The 17677-nt window shown below is 38.2% G+C and overlaps 1 protein-coding gene across 8 annotated transcripts; it reads right to left on the bottom strand.

The window, feature by feature from the left end:
* Positions 1 to 633: 633 nt before the first annotated feature.
* On the bottom strand, positions 634 to 16492 carry LOC147165903 (uncharacterized). Of its 8 annotated transcripts, none has more exons than XM_086089839.1 (60): positions 16382 to 16492; positions 16241 to 16279; positions 16082 to 16135; positions 15292 to 15349; positions 14702 to 14809; positions 14540 to 14585; positions 14311 to 14364; positions 14195 to 14239; positions 14054 to 14107; positions 13926 to 13970; positions 13686 to 13739; positions 13557 to 13601; positions 13409 to 13462; positions 12134 to 12178; positions 12008 to 12061; positions 11882 to 11926; positions 11677 to 11730; positions 11474 to 11581; positions 11345 to 11398; positions 11208 to 11261; positions 10962 to 11006; positions 10813 to 10866; positions 10117 to 10161; positions 9980 to 10033; positions 9816 to 9869; positions 9661 to 9714; positions 9533 to 9586; positions 9392 to 9445; positions 9243 to 9287; positions 9117 to 9161; positions 8196 to 8303; positions 7828 to 7881; positions 7696 to 7749; positions 7454 to 7507; positions 7279 to 7386; positions 7006 to 7059; positions 6835 to 6942; positions 6563 to 6613; positions 5444 to 5497; positions 5322 to 5375; positions 5138 to 5191; positions 4932 to 5039; positions 4788 to 4841; positions 4412 to 4465; positions 4249 to 4302; positions 4122 to 4175; positions 3960 to 4013; positions 3735 to 3788; positions 3596 to 3649; positions 3397 to 3450; positions 3261 to 3314; positions 3145 to 3198; positions 3036 to 3053; positions 2212 to 2274; positions 1985 to 2122; positions 1744 to 1888; positions 1551 to 1657; positions 1403 to 1486; positions 1127 to 1324; positions 634 to 1039 (listed from the first exon to the last, which is right to left on the bottom strand). In XM_086089839.1, the coding sequence occupies exons 2-60, from the start codon at positions 16245 to 16247 to the stop codon at positions 887 to 889; spliced, it is 3849 nt and encodes a 1282-aa protein (XP_085945965.1). In that variant the 5' UTR covers positions 16248 to 16279; positions 16382 to 16492; the 3' UTR covers positions 634 to 886. The 8 variants fall into 8 exon arrangements, 4 of the variants coding, with proteins under 4 accessions (XP_085945965.1, XP_085945966.1, XP_085945967.1 ...); XM_086089840.1 differs by having other exon boundaries at positions 9980 to 10014; positions 10821 to 10866; XR_015096525.1 differs by lacking the exons at positions 634 to 1039; positions 1127 to 1324; positions 1403 to 1486 and having other exon boundaries at positions 1981 to 2122.
* Positions 16493 to 17677: the final 1185 nt, after the last annotated feature.

Genomic DNA, 17677 nt, shown 5'->3' with positions numbered 1-17677 from the left:
TAAATTGTGACTCCACTTTGAAATTCTATTCCTAGTCTAAAAGACTACTTTGGAACCCTAACTGTAGTTTAAAAGCCTTAGGCCTAAAATAATAATAATTGAGAAGCACTGCTGTCAATAAACAATCGGGGTGCTGTGGATGTTGATCTTTTTTCAGAATTCAATTCACTCATTGCACATGTGAAAATTGGTCAGTTTTATTTTTTCCCCAAATCCTGTATCTGCTAGTGCATTTTATGTTCGTTTCAGGGATAGCTAGTTTCAGTTCCTGTCATGAGCTTTTCAGTTCCTGTCATGACCTTTAAGACAAGTTTGAGTGATATATGAAAAGAAGCATTGCAGTTTTACAAAAGTTGGTCTTATGAGCAGAGCATGTCAAACATGATTAGCTACAAAGACACAAGAGCACATTTATGACACTATGAGCATCGCTGTTAGTTTTTTGAGTCAAAAGTTCCCGTGCGGCAGTTTTGTGGTCGGTGATGATCAAGGAGGATGTTGCATATGAAATTATACAATGAGCATGTCCCTTCACGCAACAAATTGGGAACCCATGTAACTAAAAACTCATCATCCTTCCAAACATGTTCTGTGAATGATATCAGTATTAATAATGCATCAGAATAAATCATATACATCTTTGCGAGTTGATTTAATGTTTAAGCATCTGATATTCCATATAAAAAATACATACAGTACTTTCTGACCATCCGACGCTATGCGAACATTTTGTACGAGCTTTAACATAGCCACTTCTATCAACGTTACTTCAATAAATATACACAGAATAAGAAAGCAGCGCAAATGTACATGATCAAGAATCCATACATCCCTATTATAGTTATTTACAGGTGGCATCATACATACACACATACAAAGTCATTCATCACAAGAAGCAGAGGGGCCCCAAGTCAGCACTGATCTCAGGGCTGTGCGCCCAATGTGATGCCAACTCGATCCCCAGATCTCTGATCGGAAGTAACTCCATATCACCTCGATGCAGTTCCGTACTGCCCCAAACCTTCACAACCAGCTCCACCTGCAATCCGACATGAGACAGCATGACACACGCATGCGTTTCTTTCTTTTTTTTTAGTAGAGAGTGCTGTCGGGATGTACTCGATACCTCACGTCCTTGTGCGGACACTGCGGTGTAGTTTGAATGTATGTTTTTGCTGGAGTCTCCAAGTAAGTGGACAAAGTCGCTTGTGCCATTCATCGCAAAGTTGTCGGATGCCCATCTGAGTGTCACACGCTGGAAAGATGTATGGCTGTGTAACCGTAGGAACCTCAGCTGAACGACATCCACGCCAGGGTAACCAAACTATGGAGCATTTAACACATTCATATTTACTGTGGGAATGTTTAAGTTCCTTTTTCAGTCCACAAAGATCAGCCTTACCTTGTCGCCAGCATGTTGCTGACTAAACCACTGGACTGATGATGTTTTCGATTGATGCTTTTCTAAATCCCACCTGAATGTCATCTACACAGCAAAACATATTGCTAATCTCTATTTCCAGACGTTGGTGACATCATGAAAACCTTACCCGCGACGGAAGTGAGTCGACGCAGGTGCTCCCCCCTGCTGTGAAGTTACAAAACACTCTCAAAGCGTCGTAGGGACAACCTTGGTTGGGGTCCATGTAATAGTAACCTGAAAAATAATGGACTTGAAAGTTTGCCCATCGCTAACCGGCAGCCTGGCATGAAATATGATCAGAAGCCTGCTTGAGGCCTCACCGTCATTGAAATGTGGATGTATGAGACGCAGCTCATAGCAAGAGGTGCCAGGGTCGTCTTTTGTGCCTTGGGGCCAGCTGAAAGATTCATCATCTGGCTCATCTTGGAGATACGATTTTGCGTCAGGCTTCACTGGGCTTGGCTCCTACGTAGGAATTCATTATTTTGTCAAGTGAAATGATGATAAACATTCAGTCAGACAGTAGTGTAGCAACAAAGGGACACTAAATCTTATACCTACTTTTTTGTGTCCTTCCTGTATGTTCAGGAGTGTTGACTTCAATTCTTTGCGGGATTTTGTTAAGGCTTTGACTCTTTTAGCTGGTCTAACTTCAGATTTGGAATTAGGCCTGCTTTTGCCTTGTAAACCTGCATTTCCCTGAGGAGGAAGTGATAGTAAAAACCCTAGATTTGCAAAGGACCGTTCACAGCTCCTCATTTTTTATTGGTGTTATCTTAAAGCCTTACTGGGGGTCCTTGCTTGCCCTTAACTCCCTTAGTTCCACTGGTGCCTTGGATACCTTTCATTCCCTGGAAAGGGCCAAAAAAAAGTCAATCAATACGCAGGGGCAAAACTATAGAGAAAATCAAACAAAGTAATACATTTAATAAGACTAGATCAACATAAAGTCCAAAATGTTCTTTAGAATAATATGTTGTATGCACCACCACACGGCATTCTGATTAATATTGCGTCTGTGGAATATTAATTTAGGAGCAAAATCCACCCGTTTTTATCCATCTCAGGGGGCGGCCATTTTGACACTTGCTGTCTACTGAACATGACATCACAGTTGTTCAGGGCTAAGTTAACGACCAATCACGGCTCAACTTGTGAATGACCAAACTCAGAAAACAGGTGAGCCGTGATTGGTCGTTAACTTAGCCCTGAACAACTGTGATGTCATTTTCAGTTTACACTACAGCAAGTGGCAAAATGGCCGCCCCCCTGGGATGGATATAAAACGTTTTGATTGTGCTGCTTAATTCATTTTCCACAAATGTAGTATTATTCAGAATACTGTGTTTAGACTAGTGAGGCTGCATAGAACATATTATTGGAAAGAAAAATAATGGGTTGACTCCCTCTTCAGTTAAATGACGGGTAATTGTACCGGCTGCCCACTTAACATTAGCTCAATTGACACAACTGCTAATCTAATGTTGCATTACATTAGCCAAACAAGTCATATAACAAAAATATAGTTTTGTCGATGACTCTCAACTAAAACCTATAATAAACTTGTTCGACATGAATCGAAACAGGCCAATTCAACTTAACAATCAATCACCTTCATTCCGAGCAAGCCCTGTAAAAAGAAAGAACAGGAGTAAATACAAATATTTCAAGTGGCAATTTCCAAGAGAAAAAAAATATCACTTTTTGGAAACAAAACCTACAGAGTGTCCAGGGTGTCCTTTTTGTCCAGGTGGACCACGAGGCCCAGTATCCCCCTGTGAAAACCAACCAGCTCATGAGTCATAGAAAACCAACGTGGAACTTAATAAAAACGTACCTGCTTTCCTTTATGCCCTTTGACACCTTCTGCACCTTGCAGTCCAAAATTCCCCTAAAATGATGACAGATCACATCAACATCATTACTCCATTCAATCTTAAAGTTGATGTTATGTTTAAAATTACTCAGACCACCTTTATCCCTGCTGGACCAACTGGAGCCTGTAACCCTCTTTCACCCTGGAGACCCTGTTAATGAGCATAAAAATGGATGAAAGTGGCTGAAAATGTAAAATTTGTTTTTCATGTGTCTTGAACAGGTTGTGCCTTTTAAGTCAATTTCACTGCTCTGCACTTGTGTACGTGCAATGACAATAACGATCCATTCATCTACCTTTAGACCTCTTGTTCCCGTGTCACCATTCCCTCCTGTCAATCCTCGCATACCCTAGATCAAAATGTTTTTGTCCAGATCACGTATTGTGTTATGGTAATATTGACATCAACATCAGAGTTTAAAATAACTTCTGTACCTTCGGCCCCATTGGTGCAGGAGGTCCTGTCTCTCCTACTGGTCCAGTTTCACCCTAAAATAGTGAATTAGACACAAAATACAATACATGATGGTGGTATCCATCCATTAAATCTATTTTCACCTGTCGTCATCAGGGCCACAGGTGAGCTGCAAGAAGTGGTGATTTGTTAACAGGGAATGAGATCATTTAGAGCATCTAGAAACTCCACTGTTGACTGAATACCTTAATGCCTTGTTTCCCAGTGTTTCCTCTAAGACCAGATGGTCCAGGTGCTCCCTAAGTATCCAAAATGCAATTGATATTATTCACAAAAACGGTTAGCCATACAAAACAAAAAGTCATATCTAGTGTATGTAATGCTATCTCGTGTCCACTCTATTTTACCTGTTTACCAGCCCTGCCCGGTGCTCCAGGTGCTCCCGTGTGGCCAGTATTTCCCTTTGGAGATACAATTCTCATTTTAGGAAAATGATTCAATATTACATTTTTACAGAGTAACATATTTTCCTACCGGATATCCTTCATTACCCCGAACCCCGTGTAATCCGTCCAAACCATCCAAACCCTGAAGATAAGACAGTCACCAGCAGTGCAGATCCGTTTATTTGCTTGGATTTGTGCATAATGTTTGTGATATATTGTATTTACTGTAATGGATCAATGGGGGTACTTGCAGGTATTCCACGTCCCCCGACAGGTCCTCGGCTGCCTGGTGGGCCTTCAGCTCCCTAGTAAAGACATCTCATGAGATGATGCATTCAAGTACAGCAGAACATAGGTAGTTTAATCCGGCTTTCATTGTCATTAAATATTTTTTTCTAGAGTTGGATGGACCTGAAGGACAGACATTTTAAGATGTTTTCATAAAAACAGGAGAAACTGCAAATTGCTTTGACTGCTATGTCTATTGTTTACATTAGCACATGAGTTATGATTATTGGTTTATATTTCTAAGATGAGCTTTTAGATATTATCGAATATATAATAAAATACAATTGCATGGAGCACATTTCTAACAAGATTTCTTGATTAGTATGCTGTCTGACTCACAGTTTTTCCCGGCGCTCCTTTGTTCCCCTTATTACCAGGTTGACCTGACAATCCCTTTATAAAGAAAACATCTACATTACGGCACATCACATTTAAACAATTAACTTCAATGTACTGTAATATTAGCAATTGTAATTTTCTTACAGTTGCCCCATGAACTCCTTTATGTCCAAGAAGACTAGGAGGACCAGCAGGTCCAGGCCGACCTTTAGAACCAGAAGGGCCGATAAAGCCTTTCCTTCCCAGTTTACCCTGGAAAAACACACACACGCACGCACACACGTAAAAAAAGACAGATGTCCTCTTTGTACAATATATGTATAGTATGATTCTCAAGTTAAATATTTCACCATTGTGCCGTGAGTTCCGAGCTCTCCTTTTGCGCCTTTTGCGCCCATTATTCCCTGCGTAATTCACAAGGTTATTTACAAAAATACACACACACAAGTGCGTCACTGTGGTCATAGTAAGTAAATGATACATCAATAAGGTATGCTTGTCGAGACTGATGTGCGTCACAAAATGAAAGCTCACCATATCTCCTTTAACGCCTGGAGGCCCAAGCTCGCCCTCCTTTCCACTGATACCCTGATTAGCATAAAAAAACATTCAAAACAAATCACACACAGTATTTTGCAACACATTTAGTATTTTACCTTAGGTCCGGTAGTCCCAGGTTTGCCATTGGGTCCCCTTTTGCCTGAAAACCCCTAAAAATAAAAAAATAAATTTTAAAGTAAAAAAGTATTGATAATCAATCAGCAACAAGGAGAAAGGATACATCAGAGTCTATTGGAACGCTAATCGTTATCAAAGATGCCATCTTCATATAATGTTAAATCATATTTTAATACAGCACAGGAAGCATGTATACAACATGACGTGCCTCGGTGCTGCTGTTTGTGTTAGCAGTGTAGATCAAAGATTATTGAATTGAAATTAGAATGCAAACCAAATTACCATCAAGTACAATCAGTCTCATATTGCACAATACTGTAGTCTAGTGTATATGTTCAAGCAGAATTTGACATAGTGGTCTTTTTTTTTTCTTTTTCTTTTTTAATCAATGTATGTGTAAAATAAGGTATGTTTCTCTTATGAATTTACACATCTTCAACTTTGACAAAACCCTAAAAGAAGAAATCCATTTGACTGAGGTCTATTGATCATTATGGTAAAAAATCATGTATAACCTTTACAACTGTATACCCATCTATTTAGCTATAATATTATTAACAGTACACATATTAATAATAATAAATCATATTTTAATTAGAAATAACGTATTACTGATGTAAAAATGTATTTGCAAAAATTAAGACCTGTCTAATAATCAACTTTCCCCTAATAAGATGCCTGCTATACCACTACAGTTGAGCAAATAAACATCCCCAGGCAATAAAGTATCTCAGGAAATATGTGACCTTAACTTTCTCTCAGGAATAAAAACATTGCTAACTTTATGAATAGATATTGGCTGTTGCATGACAACATATTTGATAATAATGTGCCTTAAAGAAAAAGAAAACTGAACAGCTTCTAGTGTGCATTTGTATATTTGGACATGAAAAACCACAGTGTGTGAGGGACAGTTTACAATAGTTCAACAAAGACCAAAGAGCATGTCAAACTCAGTTCATAGGATGCGATCCAAAACCAGCCAACCCCCCCCCCCCCGCCCGCCCCCTAAAAAAAGAAAAAAAAAAGAAGGTGAAATGCCGATCAATTCTGGGCAGTCACACAGAGTGAAACATTAAAACTGATCGAATTCTTACTGGTGTTGATGGGCCAATAAGACCTGGAGGTCCGATGCGACCGGATGAGCCCTGAAATGACAGAATGTAAAGTTGATGTCGAAAAAGTCTATAATAAAAAGTCTAATCTAACATATAAATTGTGAATATAATTCTATTAAAAAAAAGTGATTCGTCATGTGCAAAGTACACTTAAATAGGCAAAAAAAAAAAAGGCAGAATTTTGTTGATTTTTCTTTCTATTTTCAGTGAAACAAATAACACAATATTGTAAAACAGTACACAATACTAACTGTGTGTCCCAGAAGACCCTTCTGCCCTTTGTTTCCGGGTTTCCCAGTGTCTCCCCCTGGCCCAAACTGTCCAAGCATACCATGGAGACCCCTTTGGCCTGGCGGACCCTGGAAAAAGCACTCACGTTAAAAACATCATATCCTTAACCAAAATCCAAAGACTGTACTAACCTTGAGTCCAGGCGATCCCTGTATGCCTCTGCCCCCCTGTGTTCCTGTATGCCCCTATGAGATGGGAGACATAACAGAGCAGAGAGAATGTGTGGCAGGTGGGGCACTGCCCCTTGGCACAATAGTTATTATAGTTTGTATAAACATATTTTCATTTGTCCATGGGCTGTAATGACTGAGCCCTATTAATTTCTTCTTTCACACAAAACATTGGTGGCAGCTTTTTAACTCCCACTAAAGAGGCATTGAGCATTTGAGGTACGTATTAATAACCTGTTTCCCTGGGCGGCCCTTGACTCCTTGGGGACCTCGGACACCTTGGTCACCTGCAGCTCCCTTTGGACCTCTCTGACCAGGAGGGCCTTTGCTTCCTTCATCACCCTAAAATAAATGTTATCAACATATTAGCATAGGATTTATCGACACGCATCTATTTACATGAACTCACTGATGTGCCGTTTTGTCCAGGTGGTCCCTCAGCCCCTCTTTGTCCGGGTGGACCCTAAGAGGAAGGTTCAGATTTACAACACGTTTGTCTAACAAAGGTACAGGACACTCAAACCTATATTGCCAGCTAAACGTTATAGAGTGGAACAGCATAAATGTGAGTAACCTTGCATTAAAGGGCAAGAGTGCTTTGAGGAGGTAATTATTGTCATTATTGAAACAACACAGTCTTAATCTATCTACCTCCTCACCATCGAGACCTGCAGGTCCCTCCTCTCCGATAACCGCTTTAGTTCCCTAAAGACATACAATAATAGCACAGTTAATGCACCATAAATAGTATATAATGCAAAATATATATACAGGAAAGCTCACCTTGTCACCTTTGACTCCAGGTGGCCCAGTTGATCCTTGAGGTCCATCTTTACCCTTAACATGAAAGAACAGAACATTATATGCTTCTTGCGTCCTACATTTTTACTGTTGTTCTTTGTTTGACTTTCGGCTTTGTTCTTGTCAATCAGGGGCATGCTTGTAATAAAATGCTTCAACTAATGATTTCAACATTTTTTGGGTGGCATTTTTTTTTTTTTTTTTTTTACATTGATGTTAATTGCAAGGCCACGATTCAATATACAATACACAAATGATACTATTGTGAATGGACCATTGGTTTTAATATATATATATATTTTTGAAACATTAAAAAAAAAAAAATGCAATAGTTATAAAAACGGACTTACAGGATAACCTATAATTCCAGTGGGGCCAACAATTCCTCTCGACCCCTGTTCACCTGGATGGCCTCTTGGTCCAACCTCACCCCACGGTCCTATGTTACCCTGTGTACCCTACAAAGAGAGGAAAATCCAAGGCATTTATTATTATTATGTTACAGAGCATGTGATTGCTGACATAATAATAGTGGTAACTACTGTATTTGATTGATGTCTGCCAAATTTGAATGAATAAAAAAAATCGGCAAGCATATGAAATCAGGCTTTAAAAAGCTAAAAAATGAAGATGTTTTCTCAGATATCAGATGATGAGGGTGACATAACATGGCTGGCAATACGATTCATAAACAAATTAACTTTACAACATTGATGAAAATGGTCAGAAAGGAAGAACATAAAAATATATAACCTAATACAGTTTAGCCAAAATATAGACAATGAGACCTGGAGTGGGCTAAACCATTTTCTCCCATTTTTAAGTTAAGCGCAGAAATTAATAGAGAGAGAAAAGAGCAAATACCGGTCTAAAGGTTTAATTCTAATTTTGACATATTGGTAAATTAAATTAACCAGCATTTGTTTATTTTACAGCTGGCAGTGCATCTTCATGTTAAAATGAGTAAATGTTATTGATCGTTTTTAATGAATTATTGACAGACTTGACTAATGTTTGGTCTTAGACCAGTACTTCACTAAACATTTAGCCACAGTCATTGGGGGCAGCCATAAATCTTTAAATGAGTCTCCTGCAAAATGCCAAAAATGGAATTAGTCCACTCGAGAGGTCAGTGTCTCAAATGCATTTTGTAAGCCTCGTCAATGGTGACTTTCTCAAGAACTCATTCAAAAATGTTTCCGTAATGCAAAGTAGATAATAAAACGCATGAAATAGCGTACGAGGTGAATGAATCATTGTAAATATCATACTGAAGGTCCTGTGTGCCCTTGTGGTCCAACCATGCCTGTCTTGCCCTGAAGGATGTTGAGAAGGGATGTTAATAAACAAAGTTGAAAGTGTACATAGTCAAATTACATTATATTATAGTTGCTTACTGGGGGACCTGGTTTCCCCCTTGGCCCCTTTTCACCTCTCTTGCCCTTCCCAATAAAAGAAAAAAAACCTTCAAATGAAACTGTATTGTAAACTCAATCATGATACGAACAAAATAACATTTAAATGCAGTGAATTTGTCTTTAATTACCTTTACTCCTTCCATCCCTGCTCGTCCCTTAGGTCCTTGTTTTCCTTTTGCCCCCTAGAAAAATATTTTTGATAGAATGTTTCATCTTCTCCCCTTCAAACCAATTTGCAATATAGCATCCCAAGTGGTGTAGTTCTTCACCTCCATTCCCATTTTTCCTGGTATTCCATTCATTCCTGTACTTCCAGCTTCTCCCTGGAAATAAGCATCACATGCTTATATAGTAGGGGCTAATGCGAAAATTGTATTTTACCATATCAAACACTCACATTTGGCCCTACCGGTCCCTGTAGGCCACTTGCTCCTGTCTTCCCTGAAAATCCCTGTCAAATGTTAGCATGGATCAAGACTATTGCCACTCTAGTTGTGAACATTGATTACATAGTTTAGTACAGTTGTGTTAATCTCAGTAGAATAAACTCACTTTTGGACCTGGAGGTCCAGTGTCTCCAGATATTCCGTTTGCACCCACAGGTCCCTAAAGGAGATGCAGTATATTTCTATTGTTGCGATTACATAATCTGTCTTGTAATTGACCATTGTAATAACAATCCCAATGGAAAGCAATCTGCATGCAAATGGTCTTACCATGGCACCATCAATTCCATCTCGTCCTCCAGCTCCTGAATAACCTCGTAAACCCTAAAATAGTAACCTGATCATTTTCTTACGAGGAGGAATTAACATCTTAATCAGAGACCGTTATTAATAGTCAACAGCATTACCTTGAGGCCTTTTGGTCCACTTGAGGCTGGGACTCCAGGCCTTCCCTGTATAAAAACGTTACACAGTATATGTTTTAATAACAAATAAACAACATTCATGCCATACATAATACATTGGTTTTGTTAATATATAAATCACTAATAATTATGAAATGCATTCTGTGTATAATGTAAATTTACATTTACCTACTTTAACATCATATAATAATAAAGCCCAAAGAGGACGTCAACGACAGTAATATATTGAATTTTCAGCATGTGGCTGTTTGTAAGGAAATCATTTTAATTCAAAAAGCGAGGAAGGACAGCCAGATAATAGAACACTGCACTGCAGCATCCAGTTGGGAGTTGAAAAACCTTTTTGTAGTCAACACTAATGTCATAAAATATGAGTAAAAGTTGAATAGTCAATGACATAATTGATATTTTTCAGTATAGTACAGTGCTCCCCAACCATTTTTATAACACAGGTTAAGTAATTTCACATAAAGCCGGACAAGTAATAATAAAGCCGTCATTAGCACAGAGTTGGTAGCTAATCGCAGGACAAAGAATCCATATGCACATGAACACCTGTGGACAATTTAGCGTGCATGTTTTTTTTTTTTATAATAGCACTGCGTTGTCACAAAATATTATGTTTTACTGTATATGTGCCAGAAGAGATCGTAATAAGAAGTTTAGACACATAAGAACCTTAATACCAGGTTCTCCTTCATGCCCTGGCTCTCCAGATTTTCCCATCTGTCCCTTCAAGAAGAACACAAAACAACTGATGACAATTTATAGTTGACAATAAAGAAATGGCTTCAGAAAAATAATGCCCTGCAGTGTGTTGTACTCACAAAAGGGCCAGGCATCCCTGAAAATCCTGAGCGACCCTCTCGACCCTTTGTGAAACATTGGCATGATTTATTATACAATATTTATATACAAGTTCAAGTGTTTCACTTTTGTGACCTGAAAAAAAAAAAAGAAATGATGGGACCAACGCAAAAGAGAGGTATCAATTCAATGTTGATGTTACAAAATAGCTAGGAGCCATTATATGAACATGATCAATATTTCACTTGACATATTCCCTGTCCAACCTTGTCTCCTCGTAGTCCAGGAGTTCCCTGAATGCCTGTAGTCCCCCTATCTCCCTACAAACACACACATTAGCTTAGTTAAGGTCATGCAAAACATGTCCACGCAGTCACGAGTTCCACAACTTCCTTCAACAGACCTTCAGCCCATCTTTGCCTTGTTTGCTTTGCTCTCCCATGGTACCGTCCATTCCCTGAAGGTGAAACCTGATTGTTTTTTATGTTATTAATTCAAGCATGCGCATTTTTATCTGTCAATTTATACCCACGCTGGGTCCAGCAAGTCCTGCTGGTCCTGTTGGCCCTCCAAGTCCCTCGAGTCCCATTGGGCCACGACGTCCCTTATATCCCGGTTCACCTGGAGGCCCTGGGGGCCCCTGCGCAAAAGCAGAACAAGGTGTTGGACTTTTATCGAGCTTGACAGTCAATTATGGAATTGCTAGAACTGTATAACACTATTGCTGAAACCTACCATGTCTCCCTTAAATCCTGGATCACCTCTTTGACCACGCATGGCTTTAGGCCCCTGAGTAATTAACAAAACAGAAACACACAAGACCAAAAAATATATAAATAAATAAAGAGAGAGAGAGAGTTGTCCTTTTAGCAACTACAATATAAAAATATATGACTGTAAACATTCGAGTCAATAGTAAAATTGCTTTAAATAATCTTACGGGATCACCTGAGGGTCCAGGCAATCCTGGATTCCCATTGGCTCCCTGAAATAAATGACAATAAAAACCACATTGGGTTTCAAGTGTCTCAAAATGAATGCGTACGTATCTGTCTTGTTATCTTACATAAAGGCCATCAGGTCCAGGTTCTCCTATGTCTCCTTCATCTCCTGGACCACCCTAATGAAGGCATAGTGGCACATATTGTATATGATGGCTTGAAATTATTCAATTAAAAATCATCTTACTCACAGGGTCACCCTTTGGACCTGGAGGTCCAACAAATCCGGGGCTCCCCTGGGGAAAAAAAAAATCAAGTTATTATTTTTTTTATACAAATACTGATGAATAAAAAGGGTGTACTTAAAATAAAGACACATTCCATAGATACAATGTATTACAAAATACCAATGTTACAAACAAAATATCCCCTTAAATATTCTGTTGATGTACATTGGAACCTTTAATATCAAAAGTTTCCCGAATCTGATAAAAATTCTCAGGAAAAAAAAAGAAGAAGCCTCTAAAAGCAAGGGTGGGCCCCATTTGTGCAGATGGGACAGATGGGTCAGGTCATTTGAAGATGAGGTTAAGCGTTAAAATAATGTAAAATTAGTTGATCAATTCACAAAATTAGGGAAGTGTAGAACTGTCAATGAGCAATTAACAATCTTGCCTGGGCTGTGTTGATTAATGTCTTATATCACTAAAGGTATATCATGTCGCGTGACTAACAGACAAAAGTAAACATGAAATGCCTAAAATCACTGTTTTAGCCAGTACACTGCCAATGCTGTAAGAACGTCAGCGATTTTTGTTAGTATGTAAAAAGCCATGGAAAATGGCTACATATCAGCTTAAATTAAATTGAGGACTCTAGTCACATACGCTGTTCAAATTTCGTGTGAGGCGCAGTCTAAATCTGCGCAGGGGCAGGCTAGACTATGTTTTGGTATTTTCACAGATGCACAAAGCTCGGCACAGTAAAAAAAAAGAGTATTTTGCACTGTGCTTCTCTCATTCTGTTTAAAATCGGCAAGAGGCGAAGTCCTTGACATAGCTGAAGAACAAAATGATGAGACAAAGTATGTTTACAAGGACTGCAAGCAGACCTCCACAGGCGGACGATGTAACGTTGACCAGGGAGATTGCACATCTGGCTGGTGTAATGATATTTTCCATTACTGTACATTACTGTATATTCCAACTTCCTCACAGATTCCATAGATCCAGTTTCCGAAAACATGCATGTTAAGTTCACTGTGTCCATATATGCTCATCTAGAATATTTCTCTCTTTTTTTTAAGGCAGTTTACCTCCTTTTTTTCTTATATGACAGTTAAGAGCGCTACTTAAAATATTGGCTGAACAGTAGTTAATAAAGATTTAATATTGGTGACACTTTGACCCTTTCCTCCAGAATTCCGCCAAAATTGGAGCTTCCTGGAACAGACCCTTGTCATTCTTAGAGGTTCCCTTGTAAATCCAAAATAACGTACAGAATAAGCGTCTATAGATTAGTTTTACCTGAGGACCACGCACTCCTTGAAATCCAACAGTCCCGTTGAGACCAGGCTCTCCCTAAAAACAATACAGTGAGCTATAGGTTAGTATCATGTGTTGTTTCATTATTTATTAATCATCCATTAATAAAATGTTCATTGTGGTTCATCACCTGTAGTCCAACTGCTCCTCTCGCACCAATTTCACCTTGTTGACCCTGACAACAAACAGTCAACTCATGATTATCTTACCATTAATGTAATATCATGAATAATAATTTAAATTCTGGTTGTTTACTTACAGGAGGCCCCTTTATTCCTGGGACACCCTTTCCTCCTCTTGGGCCCATTTTGCCCTAAGAAATCACATTCAACACATAAAGTGGACCTTTGCATTTAAAACAAAACAAAATGGCCAATGAATCATGACCAAATTAAACATTGAAAATCTTTCAGGAACAGAATTTTTTTTTTCAGAGGACAGCCTATTTAACACATTTTAAATCCAGAAGAAGAACTTAGCTTTACTATTCCATACTTACATGTGAACCTGGTGGTCCGCCAAAGCCTATGGCACCAGCTGGTCCCTGAAAACATTCAACAGCATATAAAAAACAAAAGTTAATTTAATCATTTATTAAATGTTCCCGTCATCTATAGCAGCACTGACCCGTGGTCCTGATGTTCCGTGAAAACCTGGAGGACCCCTTGCTCCTGCTGCTCCCTTCAAACAAAAGAGAGTTCAATTCAAATGTGTCCTTGTGTTTAACTATTTGTGTTCATTCACATTTCAGTAGCAAAGTCGTCTTACCAAGTAACCAGGAAGCCCAACGATGCCTCTGACGCCTTTATTCCCCTGGGAACGATAAACGAAACATTAACCAAACAACTACAATACACAAGTGTGTGGTGGATATTCTTTTCAACCTTGTCTCCTTTTCCACCTCTATTGCCTTGTGGTCCAGGTTCCCCCTCATAACCCTGAAGGTAATGAAAGCACACCATTCATCATCAAAATATAGTCAAATGTATTATTTCTGCTGTATCATGATACGCATCTCTTCGGAAGTAACAGTTCTCAGGTTAATCAGGAGGTTGATCCTTATTGTAAGGCCTCTTTGGACATTGGAAGTTCAAGACATTCTTACCCACTCACCCAGCTCCCCTTTGCTGCCTTTATCTCCAGTGTAGCCTTGGGGTCCCTAAAGAGCCAAGCACGCAATACGTTTAGAACAAAAATGACAAATTTAACATCATAAATGAAATAACTTGCCTAATTTCACAACAATAATCTTATCTAATAGTTCAGGAAAGGTACCTGTTCTCCAGGTAAGCCTGGGAGTCCTGGTTCGGCATTCTCACCAGGAGTCCCATCATTTCCTGGTCGGCCCTGTGGCCCTGGGATACCTTGTGGCCCGGGGACACCCTGAAGTACAAAAGAGCAAATATGAGCGGGATTGTGAATATAATACCCTTTTATTTTAAAAGGTAAAGTCAAGTAAATTATTTTGTTTTCTTTACAATAATGTGTTCTATATGCCCGTGTTAGTCAAAATATGGTATTCTAATTAATATTGCATTAGTGAAATAAGAATTAAGCAAAAAAAAATTTAACCATCTCTGGGCCATTTTGCCCTGTAGAGCCACTTCCTGTCGACAAAAAATTACATTACGTTGCCTAAGAGGTCAGGTAACGACCGTCAAGGCTCATCTGTTTTTAGTCGACAGCATGTGTCAGTACAAGGCAAAATGGCCGCCCCAAGATGGATAAAAACAGTTGAATTCTCCCGGCCTAATTGTTCCACAGGATAGAATACAGTGTTAAAACTGGGGGCGCGAAGAACATATTATTGTGTGAAGAACATTTTTAAATTGACTTTTAAATGATTATTTCATCGAAAGCGCTACCTACGATTTTTCCTTGAATTCCTTTCCGGCCTTGCTTCCCAGTATTTCCAGGCACTCCCTTAAAGAGACAATTTGAAACATTCTTCAATTTTTTATATGGTCGAATATCTGAAGGAAAACTCATCCAAGTAGCCTCTAGCCTTTGGGGAACAGAAGCGTTTGTTCCTCGAACATTTCTCACAACGTTGGAGACCTAATTGGCCAAAGGTTCTTGTGAAGATGGTGATATATTCATTTGGATGCGTTTCTAAAGACTTGTTGGTTAGAATAAAAATAATAATTGTGTGTTATTTTTATCATTTTGTTTTGTCTGCATGAGCATCACTCAATGTCTAGTTTTGTGCGCATGCGTGTCATTTCACGGATACATTCCATTCACATTTGTTTTTAGCCATTAACTTAATTGCTACACATATAAACAGACAATATTGTGTAAACAATACTCACAGGCATACTGTATATTCTTTATCCTCTGGGAAAACCGACAAATATTACTATCATTGCGGCTTACTGAGCCAGTTGTGAAACTCGTCTTTTTGTGTGTGCTTATGTCTGTATTATACTGCCTCCCAGTGGCCAAAGCACATACACCAGAAGAAGCACAAGGGCTGGAACAGATTCATAGCATTGCTATTCATTTAAATGGTGAGAGTTTATCATAAATACGAGTAATAATAATCATAATAATAATAATAATAAAATGCAATGCACCACAGTTTTCAATTATTCATTACAAAAATAAAATAAATAAAATAAAATAAAACCTTCTTATATAGCTACCAGTACTGACAATTGGTCCCACGTTTCCACGAGGTCCAGGCAGTCCTGGAGGCCCCTTCACCTTCTGTTGTTTAAAAAAAAAAATATATATATATATATATATATATATAATTAAGACAAACAAATAATAATTAACATGTTGGCTCAGTTTCTTAAATCAAACACAAACCGGCCATGAAGAAATCAGCTTAATGTAGAATTTGGTTTTCTACGAGGAAATGAGACAAAAGAACTGTTATTCTTCCAGGTAAGATTTAATTAAGTTGATAACATTAATATCCAGAGCAAGATCAACAGAAGCAGTCTTAACCTTGAATGCCTCCCACTCCTCCTCTGATGTTTTAAATACAACAATAGTGGGCATCCCAAGTGGACCAATTGGGCCCATATATCCAGTCTGTCCAGTTCTTCCCATCACGCCTTGATAACCCTAAGAGGGGTGGAAAAATGCCATTGTTTGGACTTTTTTGCATGACAGAGCACGTCTAGTTTGTAAATTGTAAGCTATTACCACATTTAGTAAATGCAAAGGGTTGCATGGAGCTGCAGCCTATATAACATCTCACTGAGGGCAAATGTACTGGTCACCAGCCAATAACAGCTTACATATGTTACCAGAAAACATTCACTATCACGTTCACGTCATCAATAAGTCAGATGCGTGAATCATTTCCCCATGAGTAATTATAAAACATAATTCAAAATTATTTTTGACTGATGTTTAATCCATCACCTACTTTGTCTCCTTTTGCTCCTGGAAGTCCTGGTAGACCGGGTGGACCCTGCAGGCCCTGAGGAAGATTTTTTTTTAAATAATACAGTTAATAGATGTAAAAATTGATATTATTAGTAATTGCAATAGAATCATAATTAATACAAATAAAAATGTGTTAATTTGATTATCTTAATACAGTACATAATATGATCATGTTATTATTAAATAGAAGTTAATACAATAGACAGAAAAATAACAGTAACAGTAATATTTCTTTCTTTCCTTTCTTTCTTTAAAAAAAAAGTTTAGTTATTACAATTCCTCAAGGGGAAATTCAACTTACGCTATGACTATATACTGTAGTTTGTTGCAGACCATGCAAGGAAGCACAAGGGCTTGTAAATAATAATAAAAATAACAACAATAATAATATTATTTATTATCATATTATGATTTGAGTTGATATAATGTAGATTAAGATAATATATAATAAGTATAGTTGAATTAAATAAATCAATACTGTACTACTTACAGTAAACAAACACCATTTTTTATTTAAATTACATAGTGTATATTTATCATTTTATATGTCGTTGGCATCGGGCCGAAACCTCATAAGTTACAATTTGGCAAAACTTCAAATTTTTTCAAAAATCTATACCTTTGGTCACTTCACAAGTGTGGGTGTCATTTTTTTTTTTTTTTTTTTTACAAATTATTGACCAATCTAAAATGTGGAAAATGGCTTGATGATGCTTTGAAGATGCAACGTTAATAGTTGAACAAACATGCCGTTTTTGGGGTCTCCTGGAAATTTGTGACCACTTGTGACATATGTAACCCAGTTTGTCAACGTATCACCAGAGAAAAGTGCGGGGAACGGCACATTCC

Source organism: Leptonotus elevatus, chromosome 11 (genome assembly GCF_054856555.1).
Source record: "Leptonotus elevatus isolate MCC_2025b chromosome 11, RoL_Lele_1.0, whole genome shotgun sequence".
Taxonomy (NCBI): domain Eukaryota; kingdom Metazoa; phylum Chordata; class Actinopteri; order Syngnathiformes; family Syngnathidae; genus Leptonotus; species Leptonotus elevatus.
Note: the sequence above shows the minus strand (reverse complement) of the source record. Positions and strands in the feature narration are given on the sequence as shown.